This window comes from Kogia breviceps, chromosome 11 (genome assembly GCF_026419965.1).
Source record: "Kogia breviceps isolate mKogBre1 chromosome 11, mKogBre1 haplotype 1, whole genome shotgun sequence".
Lineage (NCBI taxonomy): Eukaryota > Metazoa > Chordata > Mammalia > Artiodactyla > Physeteridae > Kogia > Kogia breviceps.
This window is the reverse complement of record NC_081320.1, coordinates 43,019,484-43,041,335: the sequence shown is the minus strand read 5'-3', so window position 1 is coordinate 43,041,335 and position 21,852 is coordinate 43,019,484. Positions and strand designations below refer to the sequence as shown.

Here is a 21,852-nt window from a genome sequence, read left to right as displayed (position 1 = left end):
ACAATTGACGAATCTCACCTTCGGCAGAGGGCAGGAACAGAGTGGACTCTCTGCATTTGATAGGAAATAAAAGATAAATAAAATCTTTTGAGCAGCCTCTGTACCCTGATATGTTGTAACTGCTTAACCTGCTGTGATTAAAAAAAAAAAAAAAAAAAATCCCCATCGAGGCCAGAAAAGGGAGGCGCCCTTGATTTTGGAAAACCTTAAAATAGTGTTTTACATTAAATGCATTTTATTCTGATTTTATCCTCACTGCAAACTGTGATTGTATTCATCTTACAGATGAGGAAACTAAGGCTCAGAGATAATAAATCAGTCAATAGTCATGTGGTAACTGGGAGCTAACACTGTTACCATCCCCACTTTCTGTTCCCGGTACACCTGACCCACTGGCTTCCTCTGCCCAGAACACAGAGCATGTGGTCCCAGAAGACCTGAGCTCATAGAAGCAAAAATAGGTTGACCTTGAAGATTCAAATAATTTTTCCTTAAATTGCCTAAGTTGGGAAGGGTTCTACTTATTTACTTTCTTTCCCAGAGGAGAAACCAAACTGTAACATCTTATAGAAAACCCAAACAAACTTTTTGGCCAACCCAATACAAGAAGATGTATAAATTCTGCATGTCAGCCAGGCTATCTACGGAGTAGAATTCATCTTTAGAGACTTCCTGAGCTGAAGCTGACTGACTGCCTATTTAGTACCTTCAGCTGAGATCCTGACTTTGACATGGTTATGGTCTCTGAGGGTCATCATGTATCATTGTTCAGGGCACTACCTGTGCAACTGTACATGGCAGCCCAGTTGGTTATTCTCTCATCCCAAGTAAGGGATGGACCCCAGCCCACAAAAATCCCCCTGACAATAACACACACCCGTAGACCTTACTTTACCCGCTGAGGACTTTTTCTGGGTTACATCCAAGCTTTAAGTACTGTTAAGACTTCGTGCTTCCACTGCAGGGGGGTATGGTTTGGATACCTGGTCAGGGAACTAAGATCCCACATGACACCCCATGTGGCCAAAAAAAAAAAAAAAAAAAACTCTAAGTCCTCACATTCTCCATTCCTCCACTGCTTTGCTTCTTTCCTGTTCTGATTCCAACCATAGTTCCAAAGCAGAGAAGATAGGCAGAAATATAAGACACTAGTGGTGCTTAATATACCTTGAAAGTCATAGCCAAGGATCTTTTATAGCAAGAAACAGAATTATGCTTCAGGGACTTCCCTTGTGGCATAGTGGGTAGGAGTCCTCCTGCCAACACAGGGGACATGGGTTCGATCACTGGTCCAGGAAGATCCCACATGCCGCGGAGCAACTAAGCACAACTACTGAGCCCGCGCGCCTAGAGCCCATGCTCCGCAACCAGAGAAGCCACCATGACGAGAAGCCCGCGCACCACAACAAAGAGAAGCCCCCACTCTCCACAACGAGAGAAAGCTGGCACACAGCAACGCAGACCCAACATAGCCCAAAATAAATAAAAATTAAATCTTAAAAAGAATTATGCTTCAAATTACCCTAATCAAGATGTGGAGGGATTCACTATAAAGACACTGGATACAGTTGTATTCTTGGCTACTAGCAATAGCAACCAAACCTGGGCATCCGAATCAAGAGAGTTACAGGGGAGCTTTGGGGGCTCACAGAATGGAGGGAAGCTGGCGGTCTTGGCTTGGGAAAGAAATAGAACTCAGGGCAGCAGGAGTCATGGCTGTGATCCTTCATCCTACAGCAGGAAAAGGCTGGTCATTTGCTGTCACGGCAGCTGCTATGTCTGACTTCCTGAAGCTCCTAAGGACTTCCTTCCAGTCCTGGGAGAGTGTCCATCTGGCTGAGCCTGGGCCACACTGCACAGTGACAGGGAGCAAGAGGCCCTGGCTCTGAAGTTTCTAGAGAGGAAGGCACTTCTGCTCCCTGGGACCACTTACGAGGGGTGGTGAGAGGGTGTTTTAGGAAGGAGAGGTTGAAAGCTGGGAGCCAAAAACGACGAATATTCACCTCCAAGGCGATCTCAGAATTCATGGGCAGAAAGACTCATTAGGGATGGGATCCAGAAACAACTACAAGGGTCTCTTTCTCTCTGTTCCCTCCCCCCCTTCCCCATCATCTCTTTTTCTCTGACTGCAGGACTTTCTCCACTTATCCCTGCATGGAGCTCTTTCTGAGGCTCCGTTTTATTCATCTGAGCTCCAGCCACACACAGAAGCTAGCATCTCAGTTCCAGTTCCAAATTCTTGGGAAAGATCATCGAATTGCTTCAGCTTGAATCCGGTGTCTTTCCCTGTCTCCAGGGGGGTGGTCTCAGAGAACATGGTTCTTTTAAATAGAGAAGACACCCCAAACATGTCCTGTATATTGAGGAATAAAGTTGGGGGGCATTCCCACTAGGGGTTCATATCTGTACAGACGTGGCTATGCATAAAAAGTTTGAAGAGGACTTGCTGCATGAATAAACAGTGTAGAGAAGTTGTAAAGGGGATGTTTAACATATAAAGAAAACTGGTTCTTGTCAAATCACTTTAGTCACATTGTATTTGCAAGCAGCTAAGTGCTTCTTGGATCCAATTTTAGCTCTGCCTTACAGCAGGTTCATGTTACTTTATGCATTTGAATAGAGCCAAACTGTACTTCTTTAAAAATAGAACAAAATTTGGACTTTCCCTAGATAAGCAGGGCCTCTTGCCCTTCTTCTCAGTGAAATTAGGTTTTACTCACTATTTGGTACTCTTCTCTAAAACTGGAATCTGGCAAACTCCTGCCACATACGAGGCACCCTATAAACGTTCGTTGAATGAATGAATGAATGAATCAGCCAATTACTTCATCCAAAGGTTTTTTTTCTCCAGCAACACGTAAAGGCCAAGTTCAGCAGCAAGAAGCTTGATCTACTCCACCTGCTTACAGAATGTCCCTTCCAATTCCTCCCAGTTTTCCTTCATTCCATCTCCACTTTCACCACCATGTCTCACTTTGATCCTCTGCTATAGCTTCTAACTGGCCCCTTCACCTCCACTCTGGCCCCTTGCACACCATTCCCCCCAAAGTAGCCAGAGACGCTGAAAAGTAAACCAGATCCTGTCATCCCTCTGGACCTGGCGGGCCCTAGGCAGCTTCCCACAGGCCCTGTGTGGTTCTCTTCAGTCTCACCTCCTCCAACACTCCCTCCCCCCAATCTGCGCTCCAGTCAGGATGTTCTTTCTTCCTGGACTCTTCCCAGGACCGTGACCCAGAGCATTTCCTTCCTTCTCTTGAGAACCCTCTTGTCCTCTGCCCCAACCTCATTCTTGCCCAGTAAACTCCTAACTGGCCTTCAGATCTCATCTCAAATACCTCTCACTGTCCGGGGATGAGATGAGAGCTCCCTACTATCTGCTCTCACACACCACCATGTTCTATCCTTTATTGCACTTATTGTAATGGTGTAAGATTAGCTTGATTACTTGATAAGCGTCAGTTTCCCCCACTGAAGTGGAAACTCCGTGAGGTCAAGGACTATATTAATTTTCTCAGGCTGCCATAACAAAATACCACAAACTGGGTGACTTAAACGACAGAAATTTGTTTTCTCACAGTTCTGGAGGCTAGAAGTCAGTCAGCAGGTCTGGTTTCTGTTGAGACCTCTCTCCTGGGCTTGCAGACGGCCCCCTCCTTGTGGTGTCCTTTCATGGTCTTTCCTCTGTGTGTATGCCTCCCTGATGTCTCTTCATGTATCCAAATTTCCTCTTCTTATAAGAACATGTCAGGTTGTATTAGATTAGAGCCTACTCTAACAGACTCATTTTAACTTAATCACCTTCTTAACTGGGGTTAGTGCTTCAATGTACAGATTTTGGGAGAACACAATTCAGGCCATAACAGGGACCATGTCACTTATGTTCACCGTGGTGTCCCTGTCACCCAGGACAGTGTTTGGCATGTTGTAGGGCTCCATACATACCTGTTAAAAGAATGATTAAATTTAAGTCCCCTCATTTTACTTTTCCCCCAACCACATATTGTGCTAGAGGCAAAGAAGAGGCACAGATTGCAGCAGGAGGACTATAAGTGACCACAGTGTCTGCTATTCTGATCTTTTTTTAAAAAAATTTATTTATTTATGGCTGTGTTGGGTCTTCGTTTCTGTGCCAGGGCTTTCTCTACGCGGTGCGCCGACCTCTCACTATCGCGGCCTCTCTTGTTGCGGAGCACAGGCTCCAGACACGCAGGCTTAGTAATTGTGGCTCACGAGCCTACTTGCTCCACGGCATGTGGGATCTTCCCAGACCAGGGCTCGAACCCGTGTCCCCTAGCATTGGCAGGTAGGTTCTCAACCACTGCGCCACCAGGGAAGCCCTGCTATTCTGATCTTAAAATCACAGACCTTTGGGGTACCTTCATATAAGGCAAAGCCAGCCCCCTGTCAGCAGCTGACAGGGAGTGTGTACTACCCCCGTGGGCTGCTGGGGGAGAAATTTTGCTGACAGCTGCACACCCACACCCATCCAAGTGGCCCACTTTAGAAGGTGAGTCACCCATCTGCTGGGAGTGGGTCCACACAGCTCCCAGAAAGCAGTTTAGCAACAGGTACTAGGGCCTAAAAAAAGGCATGTCCTGTGCCCTTATAATTCCAAAGCTAGGAATCCCATCTGAGGAACAAGCAGGGGGTGCTCAAGATGGGTTTATATCCCAGTGTTTATATAAAAAACGATTTCTCACTACTCTGATGGTAAGAAACTGGGAAGAGCCTAAATGTGCAGCAACGGGAGAAAGTTTTGAGAATTTAAGACATTCATATGATAGAAAATTAGGTAGCTATTGAAAAAAATTGTTTATAAAGAATTTTTAATGAAGCAAGAAAATGGTACATGGAAAAGCAGGACACACAACTGCACAGACACTCTGATCTCAGGTATACAATAAAGACTAATTTACATGCATATATGCATGCAATTCACAGGAAAAAGTCTGGGCTGCTAAATAAACAAATGTTAATACTGTATTTTGCAGACTCAGTAATTTCTTTCTTTTATGATTTTGTGTTAAAAGTGGCATGTGTTGCTTTTACAACCAGAGAAGAGGGGTACAACGTTTTTAAGGCAGCCGGCGCTGCCAGTCAATGAAATGCCTCAGCTCTGGTCTTCTCTCGCGAAAGCGCCGGCCCCGCGCCTGCTTCCCAGCGCGTCCCCGGGGCGGTCCGGCTGGCTCCGAGGGGGAGTGCTGGAATCCCTGCGGCGGGAGGAGGAGACGGGCTTGGCGTCGCGCACTGCCGTAGGTGGAAGGTCAGGGGAGGGACCAAGCCTTTCTCCTGCCCAGGAGCGAGATGTGAACTGCGCTGGGTGCCCGGAGCCCTGGTCCAGCCCTCAGCCCTCGCGGCCGCCGCCCAGTCCGCTGTTCCACCGCCAGGTGCAAAATGCCGTGTCATGGGGAGAGTCTGCGGCCGGAGCATTGAATTACAGCTTAGCCGAGCCCGGGTAGGGCGGCGGGGGTGGAGGGTGAGCAGAAGCCCCTGTTCTCCTCGGAGCACCCGCTGACAAGCGGGCTGAGCGCAGCCGGGGCGCAGACCGAGTGGAGCACACTGAAGCAGCCCGGGACTGGCCTGTTCCTCTTTAAGAGCCGCTGCTCTGAGCCGGGAGCCAGTGAACCAAGCAGTTCTCCCTCCGCCAACTCTCTCCAGTGAGGGAACCCACGAGCTGCGCCTCGACCGTCCCCGACCTTCCCCAGCCCTCTCCGCGCCCTGGGCGCACTGGGCCCGGACTCTTCGCCAGTCATGCTGAGGGTCTTCATTCTCTACGCCGAGAACGTCTACACCCCGGACTCCGACATCAGCGATGCCTACTGCTCTGCGGTGTTTGCAGGTAGGAGGGGTCCGCGATCCCTCCCGGGAGGGGAGGATGGGGTCGGAGAGGAGACGCCGCGGCTCTCCATCCCGGAGAGCACCGGGACGTGAGAGGCCAGACTCCTCGCCCACACCAGATTGACTATGAGTGTTGCAAAAACACACACCCTCGGAGAGAGGTGACTCAGAGGGAAATTGAGGCAAGAGGGAGAGGTGGCTGAGCAGCCTGGAAGCTGAGCCCGGGTTGGGGCTAAGAGGGGCCTGGAAGACAGGGCCAGCATCTTTCCTCGCACTCTCAGGATCTCTTAAAAGAGACCTTTCCGGGTTGTGTGCGGCAAAGCGTTGTACTGCAGGGCTCCCCGCCTCTCCCCGGAAGACTGGTCCCCAGACTATTTGTAATCCAGCTATTCCGCCCTCCATCCCCCCACCCCCCCGACCCGGCCCGGGCCTGGCGGCTCTCCTCAGCCTTCGCTCTCTATTACAGGCTGGGCCGGCAGGCAGGCGGCCACTGGGGGCAGAGGCATCGCCCATCGGTCCAGGGATCCTACCCTTGCTTTGGGCACAGGATGCGGGAAATTTAGCATGTTGGGGGTGGTAGCTCCATCATCAGATTGAGGCTACTTGAGCTGGGGAGCCTGCTCCCCTATCAGATTGAGACCTCCCACAGGAAGGTCTTTTCATGGTGATGAATGGACTAGTCCAGGAGGTGACGGCTGGGCCCTGTCTGCTTCTCTGCGACTGTGCTTCTCTGCAACCCCCCTCTGGGTGGAGCCAGAGCTGGGGTCTACACAGCTGGGTCTGTGGGTTTGGAGCCATACTGAGGGAGAAGGACCAGAGGGCAGGAGTGTGGGAGACCACCTCTCCACCCACCCTGTGGGTTCACTCTCAGCCTCTGTTACCTGTCATTCCCTTTCTCCCCCGGAGATCTGGCTACATCCCAGGCCTCTGGCAATCACAGCATCGGCTGGTCCCTGGCCATCCAGCAGACATTCCCTTTCGGTTTCACAAGCTCCTGGATCTAGCTGTTCCCAGATGCCCGTGTGCCCATGTGCTCCTGGACACAATGACACCTGAAGTGTCATTGTGTCCTTGGAACCTTCAAGTTCCAAGGAGTAGAAACTCACAGAGCGCAGGCACGTGTCCATAGCAATGTGTATACACACACACACACACACACACACACACACACACACACATTCCTGGGTGTGAGATTTTGGGTTTCTCGAGGAGGAGTCGCTGAATGGGCCCTTGGCCTGGAAAGAAGGGTGCACCAAAGGGGGTAGGAGGAGTGGGAGGTGACACTCCAGCTCTGCTCTTTTCCTAACGCGTTGCTTTGACCTGTTCTGACCAGTTTCCCAAAGTTGCCTTCAGAAATGAGCTTTATCAAGGTGTTTCCAGGAGGAGAACAAGGGCACCAATAGGGGGCCTCCACGCTTCCTCTGAAACCTTGGCTCTGGGCAGGCCAGGCCAGTGGTTCATCTGCATGGCCCGGACTAGCAGCCTGGCTGAGGGCCCTGAGCTGAGAGGTGCAGACCTCCAGAGAGCACCATTCAGTCTGTAAATAGCCCCCTGGCTGAGGGGAGGAAGGATACATTGCTGCCAGAGGGAAAACAGGCACCCTGTGCTTTAAGCAGCCACTCCTGCCCCAGCACCCCTTGCCTGGCACAGGTTCCCCTGAGGGCTGAGCACCCTCTGGAGCTGTCCAGTGCACAAATGAAATGCAAGAAGGGTCACCTTGGAGCCCCTGCCTCTGTTCTCAGGGGTCTTGTCTCCTCTGGTGTCCACTCAGCCTGAACCAGATTTTCCTCCACCTTCTCTGACCACACCCCCAGCTCCCAACACCTCCCTGCAGGGCAACACACTTGACTCAGCCTTCATGGCGCCCCTACCCAGACCAAGCTCAGAACCCTAGTAAGAGAAAGGAATGAATGAATAATGAATAATGAAAGGGGAAGCACTTTCTCACCCCAGAAGTGCTTTACCTAGAGGCAATCCCGATGGTGTGGCTCCTCTCCTGTCTTCATTTCTGCTCCCAGGGCCGCCTGTGGAGCAGTCGCCCCATCCTGTATCTTCGCCCCGGACTGAGCCCTTCCCCCCATTTGTCTGTCTGCTGTCAGTCTGCAGTCCTCCCCTTTGCCTGCAGCCTGGTTCCTCTGGGTGGACTCCCCCTTCCCTGGTGATGAATGAGGTACACTGTCTGTGCTGACCGGGAGTGTCCCCAGCCTTCGGAGGGGGCCTTCTGGATTCCCCCCCACCCCACTCTCAGCCATCACAGTCACTGCCGAGCAGTCATGGGGAGCGCAGGCCCTCCCTCCCCCACCCCTGGCCACAGTCCACCTCCTGCGTGTTGGCCAAGCTCTTCACTCATGTCCATATTTGGCCTCCCTGCGGCATTCAGCCCTGCTTCACCCTCCTTCTCCTGACCGGGGCCAGGTTGGTGAATGATTACACAGAAGGCTCTGGTCTCATGGACACACTTCTTAGAGCAAAACACCCTTCTGGGAAGGCTTCCCGCACCGGCTGGCCTGGATGTGGCTTTCCCAGATCTGCTGGTTTTAGGGCCCATAGACCCCCTCCTTTGGCTACCTATTTGTAATAGCTCATAATTTCACAGGTGCCTCCGTGCATGCATAAATTCATTTCCTGCTCACAGTAGCTTTGTGAGGCCAGTGGGCAGGGATATCACCCCCTTTTACAGATGAGCAGATAGGCCCAGAGAAGTGCAGGGGCCTGACCAAGGTCACACAGTGGCCAAAGCACCCCTCACACCCCCATCATCACTCCCTCTGTTGTTCTCAACATCCATGCTCATGAATAAGAAAGTGCTTTGGAAAGCATACCATGCACTGCCCACACATGAGGCACCCTGGGCCTGAGCCAGAACAGGGGAGGGCTGTGCATGGGGTACCCAGCATGGGCTGAGTCAGAGTGGCGAGGAGTGCAAGGCTGCAGGGAGCGCAGGGTATGACGAATGACCCAGAGATGCAGGATTCCAATTTTGAAAAGTGTATTCATCACAAGGAGAGAGAATGGTCATTCATAAAGCACAATGTACCATTTTCAGATGCCGTTTCTTCAAAACCCCACAACGATCCTGTGAGATATATTTAACTGATACTGTGCTTACTAGGTGTAAGCACTGGTCTAAGTAGAGCTCACTTACTATGAGTTCTATCATGTTCGAGTTGTAATTTGTACCAGGCTCTTATATGTAGACGCTTAATCCTCCTATGAACCATATATGGTAGCAACCATTATCACCCCCATTCTACACCAAAAAGAGGTTAAGTCATACACTAGTAATTAGTGGAATCAGGATTCAGGCCCACACAATCTGGCTCCAGAACCCCATCTTTTTTTTTTTTTTTTTGCAGTACGCGGGCCTCTCACTGTTGTGGTCTCTCCCGTTGCGCAGCACAGGCTCTGGACGTGCAGGCTCAGCGGCCACGGCTCACGGGCCCAGCCGCTCCGCGGCATGTGGGATCTTCCCAGAGCAGGGCACGAACCCGTGTCCCCTGCATCGGCAGGCGGATTCTCAACCACTGCGCCACCAGGGAAGCCCCAGAACCCCATCTTTAACTGCTCTACCATTTCCCTCTGGTCTTAGCTCTGATTTATAAGAGACAAGCAGTAAAAGGTGGAGGGGCAGGAGTGGCCCCAGGTCTGGCTCACACCCCAGAGCCCAATCTCAGTCTGCAGGTGGTCCCCTCACACTCTGCCTTATCTCACACATTGTCCCTGCTGCCACCCATTCTCATTCTCCCTCAGGCCCTGACACCCCCACTCTCATTCTCTGGTCTGGAGGATGCTTTCTTATCTCAGAGGGGTCTCTGCTCCTCTGCATCACCCTCTCTGCGTCTCGTAAGACCGGTCACCAGTTGGCCCGGGATGCTCCCTCTGGGCAGTACTCTTGTGCTAGGCCATCTCAAGGCCTCTGTTAGGCCTGTGATGGCTGTTCAGGGACTGGTAAGCTAAGGCTAGGGGCATGCATCATGTAGCACTGAGGTGGGCAGCCTGCAGTGGGTGTGGCAGGCACTTGGGGGCCTCTGGTAAGGGGATACTGTAAGCATTGGCCCCAAGCTTAGCCAGTCCAGTGGGGTGGAGGGGCTCAGGAGTGCGGATAGCTGGCAGCCTTGGTCACATTCCAGTGGAATGAGAGCATGGAACAAGAATGAAAGAAGGACGGTAGCTGAGAGTATTGGCTATGGACCCAGACTGCCTGGGACCTTGGATTTGGAATCCCAGCACTGTCATGTTCCAGCTGTGTGTCTTTGGGCAAGTTACTTAACCTCTCTGTGTCTCAGTTTCCTCATCTATAAAGTGTTGATAATAATAGTACCTGCTTTGGAGGGATGGTTCTGAAGAGTTTATGTGTTAATCCACATAATACATTTTGAATAGAGCCTGGCACTTAAATACATGTTAGCTATTTTACTATTATTATATATGTTTTTATATATATTTATTATAATTATTATTATGGTTAACATGTATTGTACATGTACTAAGAAATCACAGCACACATCCAAAAAGCCTTTCACTATCTTTTTTGCCTGGTCCGGCCTATCACCAGCTCTGTTGGTTCACCTACTGTCCTACCAGACTGGGCACAATGTGCTGAGAGGTGAGTGGCCATCCCCTCGGCCCCAAGGGATCCTGGTCCTGTCTCCTCTGGCTGCTCCCCCCGCAGCCCCCGGAGCAGTCCCTTCTGAGGCCAAGACATATGTCCACTTGCCTGATGGCTGGCTGTGACCCTCACCATCGGGCTAGATCTTTCTTGGAAAAAGTATCCCTCCAGTGACTCCCTGAGCCCACAAACCTTCTCAGTCCCTCTCCCCAGGCCAAAATCTGTTTCTTTCTTTACTTCCTGCATACTGGTCTCTTTCCAGATTGGTTCATTAGGCTGAAATGTTAGCAAGAAGAGCACTAACATCTATTGTGCACCTACTGTGCGCCAGGCAGGCACTGGGCTGGAAACCTTAGTGTTTGCTTTAATCCTCCCAACAGCTCTGTGAAGTAGCATTCTCTTGATTTCACAGAAGTGGAAACAGACTCTGAAAGGTCAAATCTCACGTCTTGGGACACATGGCTAGAAAAGGGTGCACTGGGGTGGACGCAGGGCCGTCTGATTGTTCCTGCTATGTGAGAGTTCTTCCCAGGCAGTCGGTCACATGACCATGGCCATACCCAGAATCACTGCTGTATGTGCAGTCTACACCCCGACACCCCTGGTAGACATGTGACTGCCTCTCTCATCCCAGCTGGTAGGATTGGGATATCCTTGGGACACAAATTCTTCAATGAATGTGAGGGGGGAGGGCAGAAAGGTGCATTGGACCATCCGTACTCCTGTAAGTTTTTGAACTTTGGCAGATGTGCCCCGAGGAATCCTGTAAGCTCACATGCAGAGTGTTCGTCTCCAGGTTGGTGTTACTGGAAGCAGAGGGCAAGGTTTATTTGCTTCCTGGATACCCCATGTCAGGGCTTGGGAAAAAACAAGGCCTCAGACATTAGGAGAACTGAGCCAGAGGAGGCCAACTCCAAGAGCAAGAAGGGGCTCTCCTTGAAGTATCTCCTCCTTGACTGGCAGGGAGGAAGGACCCCATCCATATAGGTGACAGAAGAGGGTCACAAACCTGCATGCCCATGGGAGCACGGCAGGTGGCGTAACTAAGGCCAGAGGGAGAAGCGCATGCATATTGGGTGAGTGGTAGTGAGGAGGGCCAGCCGAGATGCATGCTCCCAGCTGCAGGTGCCAGATAGTAGTCAGTGTTAGGCAGAAAATTAGGGATCGTGTGCCAGCTTCTCTGATTTTTCAAGGGATGCTATAAATCCAGATCTCCTAATGTTTAAAGTACAATTTTGTTATCAAACATTGTGTTGATCAAACACAGCAGGTCTATATGCTGGATGTGTCCCAGGGGACACCAGTGGCAGCAGCTGACGGTGTTTTGTTTAATCTGGGAGACCTTGGTTCTTGGACTCTCCAGGGAACAGGCAGCCAGTCTCCTCTCACTTGAGATTATCAGTCAGCACCTATGCGATGGGGTAACAGGGGAGAGCTTTAGTCCCCTCCCCCCCGTCTTACCTCTTTTAGCTCTGAAATGTCTTGTTGCGGTTAACGTGAAATTGTAAGTAAAAACTGGGCTTGCTATGCAAATTCAGCTTCAAAGCAGGTCCCCTTGAGGCAGGAGGTAGATGAGCCCCAGGCTAAACAGCTGGAGTTCGTCCCCTGTGGATAGATACTCCAAAATAGCAGGAGGGAGGAGAAGCTCTGCCCAGATAAGAGATAAAAGACCACATATTCCTCATTCTCGAAGTCAAGGAGACCTTCCAACTCTACACATACACAGAAAAGCTCCTTGGAGGTCAAAAAGGGAGGGGCTGCCACCCCATAGTAAGTGATGTCAACCTACCCATAGGCCTATTCTCTAGAATCCATCTTGGCTAAGAGATGCGCACACACACAGAGGAGGACGCTGAGATGTACCAAATATGGACTCAGAACCAGCAAAGCAAGATGACTGGCCAAAGGAAACCCAGAAGCAATGCCCCATAAAAATCACTCAAGCTACCACAACGGCGCTATTCTCTCTCAGAGCCCGCCTGTGTGTCTATCCACACATAGTCTTTTTCCTCCTAATAAACACTTTACTTGTTTCACTACTTTCCGTTTCTTTGTGGAAATTCATTTTCTTGTTACTGGCCACTGGTCTTGTGGCTAGGTTTCAGTGCTCTCACTGCCGTGGTCTGACTTCAATCTCTGGCCGGGAACTGAAATCCTGCTTCAAGCTGCTGCAGGCCGAGGACACCCGAGACCACGCTTACTCACTTGCTACCCAACAGTGGCTCCTAAGCTGGCCCTGTCACCTTTGCAGTGGGGCTGGAGTTTTCCGGGATGCCGAGGAGCCGCCCTTACCTGAGGCCTTAGGTAGGATGCAGACCTGGCTGTTGGTTAGCGAGCCCTAACTCATGGTGGGGGGCACGATGGTCTCTCTTACTCACATAATGGTTGATGTGTAGGCAGCCCAGTCTGGTAAAGTTGTGACCTACAGGGCTGTCCAGGCCCCTGGATCCTTTCTGTCTTGTTTCTCTGCTATCCCCCGTGGTCCCTTTGACAACATGGTTGGTGTGGTGGATATTGTACTTGGCTCTCCAGTGTCCCTTCCACACCATGATAAGGCTAAGCCAGTGGTTCTCAAAGAGGATAGATAGTACTGTCCCCTTAGGGGAATTTTGGATATGATGATTTGGGATATGTTTTCACTGCAGCCTGGGCAGGACACACATAGCCCTCCTGCTCATATAGCATCAGTCATCACCTGGTTTCCTGGCCACATCTAGCTCTGAGGGAGTTCTAGGAAATGTAGTCTATTTATGTGGGTGACCATACTTCCAGGTCAAGCTCCTTGGAACATTTCTATGGAAGGAGGGGAGAACATCTTTGGGGGGACAAGGTGAGGTCTCAGCACACTGTCCACAAGAGCTGCATTCCTGATGCAAGTCCCCTTGGGAGGAAGCCCCCTTGAGCACCAGGCCCCAGGGTGACATCTCCAAGGGAAGAGTCAGCCATCCTATCAGGGAGAAGTGAAGGGCAGCCAGGCTGGGAAGTTGGAATTTGGGATGGGAAAAGAGGCCTCAGGAAGTGTCCAGGGCTCAGGCCACCAGCTGCTGCTTTTCTGGGGTACTGAGCAGGTGCGTGGAGACCCTGTTCCTTGGACATAAGCCAAGGGTTTGCAAAAGTCCCTTGGAATATTCCTCTGGAAATATTAGATATGCCCCTACAGATTTCCTGTGCCACCTCTGACCGATTAGAGTTGGGCTAGGGGGCAGGATGTGGTGTGCTGGGGAGAGCAGCAAAGTCAGGAATTATTGTGATGGTAAAAAATATCCTCAATCATCAGATCCAAAATTCCCCCAGGGGGCAGTACTGTCCTCTTTGAGAACAGCACACTTCACATCACCGGGTGGAAGGGACACTGGGGAGCCAAGTACAATGTCCATCACACCAACCCCAGGCCAGCCCTTCCTATCCACTGGGAACACCTGGCTGCCTGAGACAGACTTGGGCTCTCCCCTCATCGACTGACTCCACCGTCTAGCTAGACATCAAACCAGCACTTAAGCAAATAGTTACTGCTTACAGTTGGGACAAGCGCTAAGAAGGAAAAGTGCTGCTGTGCAGTTGTTTGCCAGAGGTTCCAGCCTAGACCAGGAGGTCAGAGGCTTCCCACGGAAGTGATGAGGCCTGGAGAGAGAGTGGGGGTGGCCCTTTAAGAGAGGGGGGAAGGCAGGTGCAGGTGGAGGTGACAGCAGAGCTTGGAGGGAGCTTGGCGGGAGCTCAGCATGTTCCAGGAACTGAGAAGCCACTGGAGCTGGAGCTGGAGAGTGAGGGGCTGAGGGGTCTTACCTTGTATGCAGAGGAAAGGGAGCCCGGCTTTATCCCAAAAGCATGGGAGGCCTTGGAGGGATTTTACAAGGGGAGGGACCTGATTATATTTAAGATCACTTGGCTCCCGTGTGGATAATGGACCAGAGGTGACCAGCTAAGAGGCAGCCCAGGCAGGAGAGGGTGGTGGTGGAAATGCCCTGGTGGAGGTATTTGGATGCTGTGGGCACATAGATGGTACCAAAGTCAGTAAGGATGACTTAGGCTGCAAGTAAGTGAAAACCTACCTCAAAAAGACTTTAATAATAAACAGTCTTAAAGTGATTTTTATTCCAGATACAAGTCCTCTTGGGAGGAAGCCCTGTTAGTACCAGGCCACAGTATGATCCAGAGACCTGGTGGGCTCTGGGCATATACAGTATGATCCAGAGACCTGGTGGGCTCTGGGCATATACAGTGGACAGCTCCACAGTCACCTGGACCTGGGCCGACTCCATTTTTCTCTCTGGTCTGCCGTCCTTGGTGTCTGCTACATCTTAGAGCTGGCCGGCAATTGGAGCTACATGCTTCCTTATTCTCACGAAGCAGGAGAGGGGGTTGGGCTTGTCCATTCACGGAGGATAAGTTATCCCTCCCGGAGAACAACTCAGGACATATGCCATCACTGGACCAACAGCTACTGCCAGGAGATGGTCTCAGATAGGTCAGGATCTGGAGCTAGGGCTGGGGGTAGTACCCGAATAGTCGGGTTCTGCTGAGAGGGAGGAAGTTTGGATGTTGGAGAGGAAGTAAATGTCCAGTTCATTATGAGGGTTAGTGGGGTCATCCAGGGAGAGTGGTAGAGTCAGGAGGAAGAGGGCGCAAGCCAGCTAGAGAAGGTGCAGCCTTTAAGGTTGGGGAGAGGACAGCCTCAGACTTGTCATCGAGTGGGTGAGGGGGTTAGGATCTAGTGCCCAAGTGCCCAGCAGGGCTTAGGAGTACGAATGATTCATTTATAACAGCAGGAGAAAGAGCAAAAGATTTGGGCGCAGAAGCTGACATGAGTTAGGAGGCTGGGAGCCTGAGGACGTTCTCTACTTTGCATATAAAAAGCAAACTGAGAGCGAGGATGGTGATGGGGTGTTGTAGGTTTGGGGAGAGAAAAGTATGAAATTGTTGTCTAGGAGAGAGGGAGATTGAAGAGGCTGTGGAGATGTAGTGTGGTTGCCTATCAGCACTCAGGATCCACCAGAGTCAGGGGTGGGAAATAACAGGTGAGGCCAGCAGGTTAGCTGTGTTATTCTCTAACACCTTTAGTGCTTAGTGGGCTGGGGTGGAGTAGGCAGAGCTGGATTTCACCACGTTGTTGCTTAGCCGCCAGAAAATGCTGGATCTTCAAAACAAGAGAAGAGAAAGAGAGCTGTGATCTTGTGCGGCAAAATGAGGATACCTAGTCACTGAACTGAGGCTGAGTGAGGAAGCTAGTGAGGACCTGGGAGGTGGGAGGACGGACAGTGCCTGTCCGGTGCTCGGTGCTGCAATGTAGGGGTATAGAGGTGAGAAGCCACCTGTGGCCAAGAAGTTCATCAGCTGGAAAGGAACCAGATGTAACACGGGAACGCGCGCTAAAGGCTGTCACCACTCGAGGCTCACGCTCTAGGCAATTCCCCTCACGGTGCGGGCGAGGGGACCTAGAGATTGCTGCTGGGGATGTGGCAGGGTATTGAGCAGGCAGGATGCAGACCTCCGCCTCCGGAGGCCAGGGACCCCGGACTACTCTGGAGAAGGCTCAGAGGCCCTTCGCGAGAGTTCGAGCGTCGGCGTCTCTCGAGCCTCCGGGGCACCGAGGGCGGTCGAGGGGGAAGGTGGGCCGAGGCGAGCGGCGTGGGCGCCAGGGGCTCAGGGAGCAGCGCGCGTTCGGCCGCTCGGCCCTCTCCTCCTTTAGCGCTCGCAGCGCTTGCAGTTTCCCGCGGACACACTCTGGTCTCTGAAGCCGGGTTTCCCCCACCTCCCGCCTTCGCACCCAGTTGCCCCTGAGCGCTTCGGGCAGGAGAGCAGCGGAAGCGAAGTCGGCCTTGGTGCGCTCGGGGCCCGGGCGTGCTGGCCGGGCGGGTAGCCGGGACGGTGCGGCCTCCTTCTAGCAGGCGGGCGGGCGTCGCTTCCCAGCTGCGCAGCCGAGCCGTGCGCCCCGCGTCAGCTGCGCTTCCATTCCTGGCGGGGGCGGGGACCCGCGGAGGGGACCAGCGCCCCCACCGGCGCCAGGCTGACCCCTGGCCCGGCCTGCCCCGCCCTCCGCGGGCAGGGCGGATCCGGACCCGGGCCGGAGGGGAGGGTCCACCCAGTGGGTGTCCGGTGTCCTCGCAGCGGCCTCTCCCAGGCGCCGGGACTTCTCCCGCGGAGGTGACAGCTCGCTCCCTTCTGGTGCGGCTGCCGCGGAGCCGAGCGCTTGCTCGGTGGGGGCCGGCCGAACCATGCTGAGCTGCCAGCTGGTGAGGGCCAGCAACCTCCCCAGTGTGAAGAAGGACCGGCGCAGCGACCCGGTCGCCAGCCTGATTTTCCGAGGTGAGAGCCCCGTGGCCGTGGCGCCGTGCGCGCCCGCACCACCGACTCTGCGCGCGCACCGCTGGGTCTGCCGCTCCGGCTCCGGCGCTAACTCTAGTCCAAGCCATAGTTTCCTCCCCGTCAGTATGGACAGAAATCTCAGAGAAATTTCGGTCCTATCTTCTGCAGAGGGGATGAGGAGGATGCAACTGAGCACGATAAATGCCACTGTGTTCAGAAATTTTGGAAAACCGGAAGTGCCGTAATAGGTCAACAGTTTCCACTTTTCTAAGACCGAAGCCCAGAGGGAATAACATGCGAGCCCTTAGCGGACAGTGATGAGGGCGGGGTTGGAGGATGGGTGCGGAAGAGAGAGGAATAGGATCGCTTAAAAACTGGGCGTGGAGACCGTGAAAGTTGTGTCTTGATTTCATTCATTCATTCGTCCATCTTTCTTCAGCACTGGCCATATTGAGTCGGCCGTGTCTCAGTTGGGAGAAAAAGGGATAGAATAGGGCGGATGTAGCCTTGATACAAAAAATTTTGAGAGTTCAAGGAAGTTTTTAAAATGCGAAGAGACTAAATGCCTTCCTGTGGCACTTAGACAAGAGAGGGTCTCTCTCTGTTTGGGGCAAACACCCCAAAGGACTCAACCCCCGCCCCCTTCTCACCAGGCACCCTTAACTCCCGCCTCAAGGCAGACATTCCCACGGGAGGAGGTATCTCAGGAGGGGAAAGGGAAGAGGAAGGATCTGTCAAAATTAAGAGAAGGAACAATGGCAGTGAGTCAGGACCCCGGTTCTGCAAAGAAAGATAATTAAGGAAAGGGAGAGGGTTTTCCTCTTACCACGAGGTGTATCCTGTGGTTTTGTGGAATTAAAAAACGTGTGCGGCCCAAAAGGTGGTCAAACGGAGAGGGACAAGTGGCTGGTGTTTTCAGGAGGTTAGAAAAAGATGGGAACACCAGGGGGGCTCTTTAGCTCTGACCCACGATCGCCATCTGCTCCCCAAGCACCCCAAAATGATGATAACCGTAGATGAAAGACACAATTTGGCAAATTGAGAGCTGTAGCTTTTATTCTTTGTTGTGGGACCATTTACATTTTATTCCTTTTTTGAAAAGTGTGAGTCGAAACAGTTTAGAAAACACTTCTGTTTTCATTAATTGGTGATATTCCTGGGTGCCTACTATGAAATGCAGCGTCCAGACAAGGTCCCTAGTTCTTCCTTAGGTTCAGATTCTGCCTAAGCCATTCTTGTGCGGAAATTATGGGGCCAACGCTGGCTGGGAAAGAAGTTCCCCGAGGACCCTGAGCCCAGGGCCCTTCATCAGCCTAGGTCTCTTAGATGCTTTGGACTTCTTTTGCATCTGTTCACCACTCTCTTTCCCTGGTTCTCTAATGGTTTTGTGGTAGCTACTAATCTCCTCATTCTGCAGACAAGGAAATGGAAACCTGGGGAAGTGTCCTGGTCATGGCAGGGAGTGCTTGGAGTGGGTAGTGCCCTTGAGTCCAAATCAGTTGAGGTCCCTCTTGGCTGTTGCCCCAGCCCAGGTACCCCAGGCACTTGCACCTGCTGTCCTCTCCCCATCTCTGCATTCCCCTCCCTTTATAATGCCTTACTATTTATTTGCACTGACAGCTCCTGGCAAAACTGAAATATAATGGAATGTACCATCTCCAGCTATTCAAAGTCTATTTATCTTTCAAAGCCCAGCTACAATGCTACCTTCTCCAGGAAGGCACCCAGGATTCCCCTGGCTATCATTAGTCTCTCCTCTCTGGACGCACAGCACCTTGTTAGGTCTGCTAGTGCACTCGCCCCAGCCGGTCTGTGCTCAGTACTTTGCTCCATAATTAGGATCGCAGGACTCCTTGAGGGCGGCATCTTGTCCTATTCATCAGGATGCCTGGTGCTGAGAGCAAACAGGTGGTACTCTCTAGTGTGGGCCCTTTCTGGCCCAGTTACTCACCATCTTCCAGGTGTGCCCGGGAGTCTCAACAATCTGGGGCAATGGTTCTCATGTTTTACTGTGCCCGAGAATCTTTCTGGGGATTGTGCTCGAAAGACAGATTCCTGGGTCCTATCCATAGAGTTTCTGATGCAGCAGGTTTAAGTGACCTAAGAATTAGCATTTCCATACCTGATGCAGGCCATTTTGGAACCACATCTTGAGAGAAATTGATGTGAGTTGTGGTGAAAGGTGAAATTAATGTGACCTCCCCCACCCTACAGGGGTATTCATGCTGGACTTTGGGGCTGAGTTGATGCTTAGGGAAAGGGGCTGTTAGAATCAGACCCAGAATTTACAGATCATCTAGCTTGGGGTACTCAACCCCGGCTGCACATCAGAATTGCGTGGGGAGCTTTCAAAAAGACCACTGCCAAACTCCCTGTCCCTCCTCTCTTGAAGCGAAACTTCTGCGGGGAGGGGCCCAGATATAGGTGTTTCTAAAATATCTCCAAAGGTACAGGAAGCGCAATCAGGGGTGAGAAGCCTTGTCGGAACACATCACGGCACAGAGGGGACTGCTTGCAGAGAAGTCTCCTCAGTGTGTGCTGGGCTCCCACTCGGAGCGGAGCCCGAGGAGCGCGGGCCTCGCCAGGCCCACTTGTCTCACAGTTGTTCCGGGCATTCCAGGCTCAGATGTAATTTCAGGACCTGCCTCCCAAAATAGACTATGAGCTCTGGGAGGCTGGACTCTGAGGGCCCTTTTATGTGTTCCCTCTCTCAGGGCTTTAGGATAGAGGCTTTTAATGAATACTTATCACCCCTTTGTTCTTGTATTAATTAATTAGTTAGCATGACTAACTACCATGAGTACCTGGGCCACGGTGGAGATTTTTGACTGACCATCTGCGTGAATGAGCAGCTTCATTTCCTATAGCATTTAATGAGCTGGACTTCTCTTCTGCCCTGCCCATTTACCACCCTCTAATGTCATGATTTACATCCCTTCATTCATGCATTTAGTTCATTGAACAAATATTTATTGAGCACCTACTACATTGTGGGTGCTGTTCGATGGGCTCGGGATGCATTCAAGAACAAAACCAGATCCCTGTTCCCTTGGAGCTCAAACATCTTATTTCCTTGAAGTTTGGGTCTCCTGTGCCCCCACTTAGTGACTTTCTACCCAGCTTCCTCCAGGCTCACCAGCCAGAACCCAGAGTCATTACTGCCCCTTCCCTTTCCCTCCTCCCATCAGTCCTCTCTTCCTCCCCGTGTCTCTCCAGTCACTCTCTCTCCCTTCCCCCCTCCCCTCTCATCTATCTCCTGCGGGATCTTATAGAACCATCTGTAGGTGGGCCTACGTGACTTACCTGTATAGGGAAGGTGAGCTGCAAGGACACTGGACTCTCTGAATCTAGCTTTTTGAATATTAAAAGTTAGTTTAAAGCATGGAAAATAGCCTGTTTTCTTTAGGTGAACGTAACATGTACTCAATGTAAAAAAGGTTGAGACAAAAGTAAAAAGTAGCCCCCTATCCTTATACTTCAAATTAACTTGTCAACAATTTGATGTATTTCCTCCAAGATTCTTTTCTCTCTCTTTTTTTAAAAAGCAATTTTAGTGTGAAATTTAACACCTAAGTAAATACATAAAATATAAATGTACGCTTTAATGCAGTTGTTCTCAGTTGGCAATTTTGTTCCTCAGGGGACATTTGGCAATGTCTGGAGACCTTTTGTTTTTGTTTTTGTTTTGTGGTACGTGGGCCTCTCACTGCTGTGGCCTCTCTCGTTGCGGAGCACAGGCTCCGGATGCGCAGGCTCAGAGGCCATGGCTCACAGGCCCAGCCGCTCCGCGGCATGTGGGAGCTTCCCGGACCAGGGCACGAACCCGCGTCCCCTGCATCGGCAGGCGGACTCTCAACCACTGCGCCACCAGAGAAGCCCTGGAGACCTTTTGGGTTGTCGCCACTGGGTGGGAGGATGAGGTGCTATTGGCATCTACTGTGGGTAGAGGCCAGGGATGCTGCTAACATCCTACAGTGCACGAGACAGCTCCATGACACCCACAACAAAGACTTATCCAACCCCAGAAGCTAATACGGCCAAGGTTGAGGAACCCTGCTTTAATGGATAAATTATGAAGGGAACACCCATGTCTGTCACTCAGGTCAAGGAATTGAACCTTACTGGTCCTACCCCTCCACCAGAAGTCCCCAGACCCCTTGCCTTCCTCCCTAGAGATAATCCCATCCAGATATCTTTTTTCCAGATGTTTGCGTATTTACATTTTCACTCAGTAAGAAGCCAGGGGCATTTTTGTATCAGTAAATATTCTTCTACACACCTTCTAAGTTTTATTTTATTACATTGGATGCACCATAATTCAGTTAATCAATCCCCTATTAAGGAATATTTAGGTTGTATCAATTTTTAAATATTTATATCCAAAGCTTAAATTATACTGTCACTATGGGAAATATCCTGGTGACTAAATCTTTGCCCACTTATTTAACTATTTCCTTTTGGTAAATACAGGAAGTGGCATTACTGTGTCAGAGGTTATAGACATATTTAAGGCTTTGCCACATTTCCCAAATTGCTATTCTGACAGTCTGTACCAACTTTATCTTCCCATTAGCTGAGTTTGGGGGCTTATTTTCTTATAATTCTGGGAACACAAAGCATTATCATGCACATTTTTAACAATTTCTTAGGTTCAAATAGTATTTGTGACCTTTCAATGTTATTGCCTATTTGCATTTATTTCTTACTGAATTGCTTTCTAATTTGCCCAGTTTGGGAGAGAAGAGATGTTTGTCCTTTTCTTCATTAGTTGTGAGTCCTCTTTACATATTAAGGACATTAAGATGTTGTCATAGATGTTTAAAATATCTTCCCCAGTTCTAATTGGCCTTTTGAGTTTAAAGACTACCCCTCTCAGAGAGCATTCCATCACAGCCAGTATATCCACCTGCCACCACCCCTTCCTGACTACTCATTTTCTGGAAAGTATGTTTTCAGTTAAGATTTAGAAAGATGGAGATCGAGGTGGGAGTTCTTGAGGTGAGAAGAGTAGGGCTCTGCTAGGGAAGGCAGGGAGTGACTGCTGCCCAGTCTTGGGGTGTGCAGGCTTAAGTGAGGGCACAGATGGTGGGGCAAGTATCAGA

General features: G+C 51.1%; 1 protein-coding gene across 37 annotated transcripts in view; it reads left to right on the top strand.

The window, feature by feature from the left end:
* The first annotated feature begins 5,318 nt into the window (after positions 1-5,318).
* Positions 5,319-21,852, top strand: part of DYSF (dysferlin) — a 227,321-nt gene continuing 210,787 nt past the window's right edge. For 16 of the 37 annotated variants that reach the window (XM_059079729.2, XM_059079725.2, XM_059079727.2 and 13 more), the window contains exon 1: positions 16,535-16,750. In XM_059079729.2, the coding sequence (XP_058935712.1) occupies positions 16,660-16,750 (91 nt within the window). In that variant the 5' untranslated portion in view covers positions 16,535-16,659. Of the gene's footprint in view, positions 5,840-16,467; positions 16,751-21,852 lie in introns of those variants that run through there. The other 21 variants (XM_059079730.2, XM_059079726.2, XM_067007425.1 and 18 more) reach the window with 4 other exon arrangements.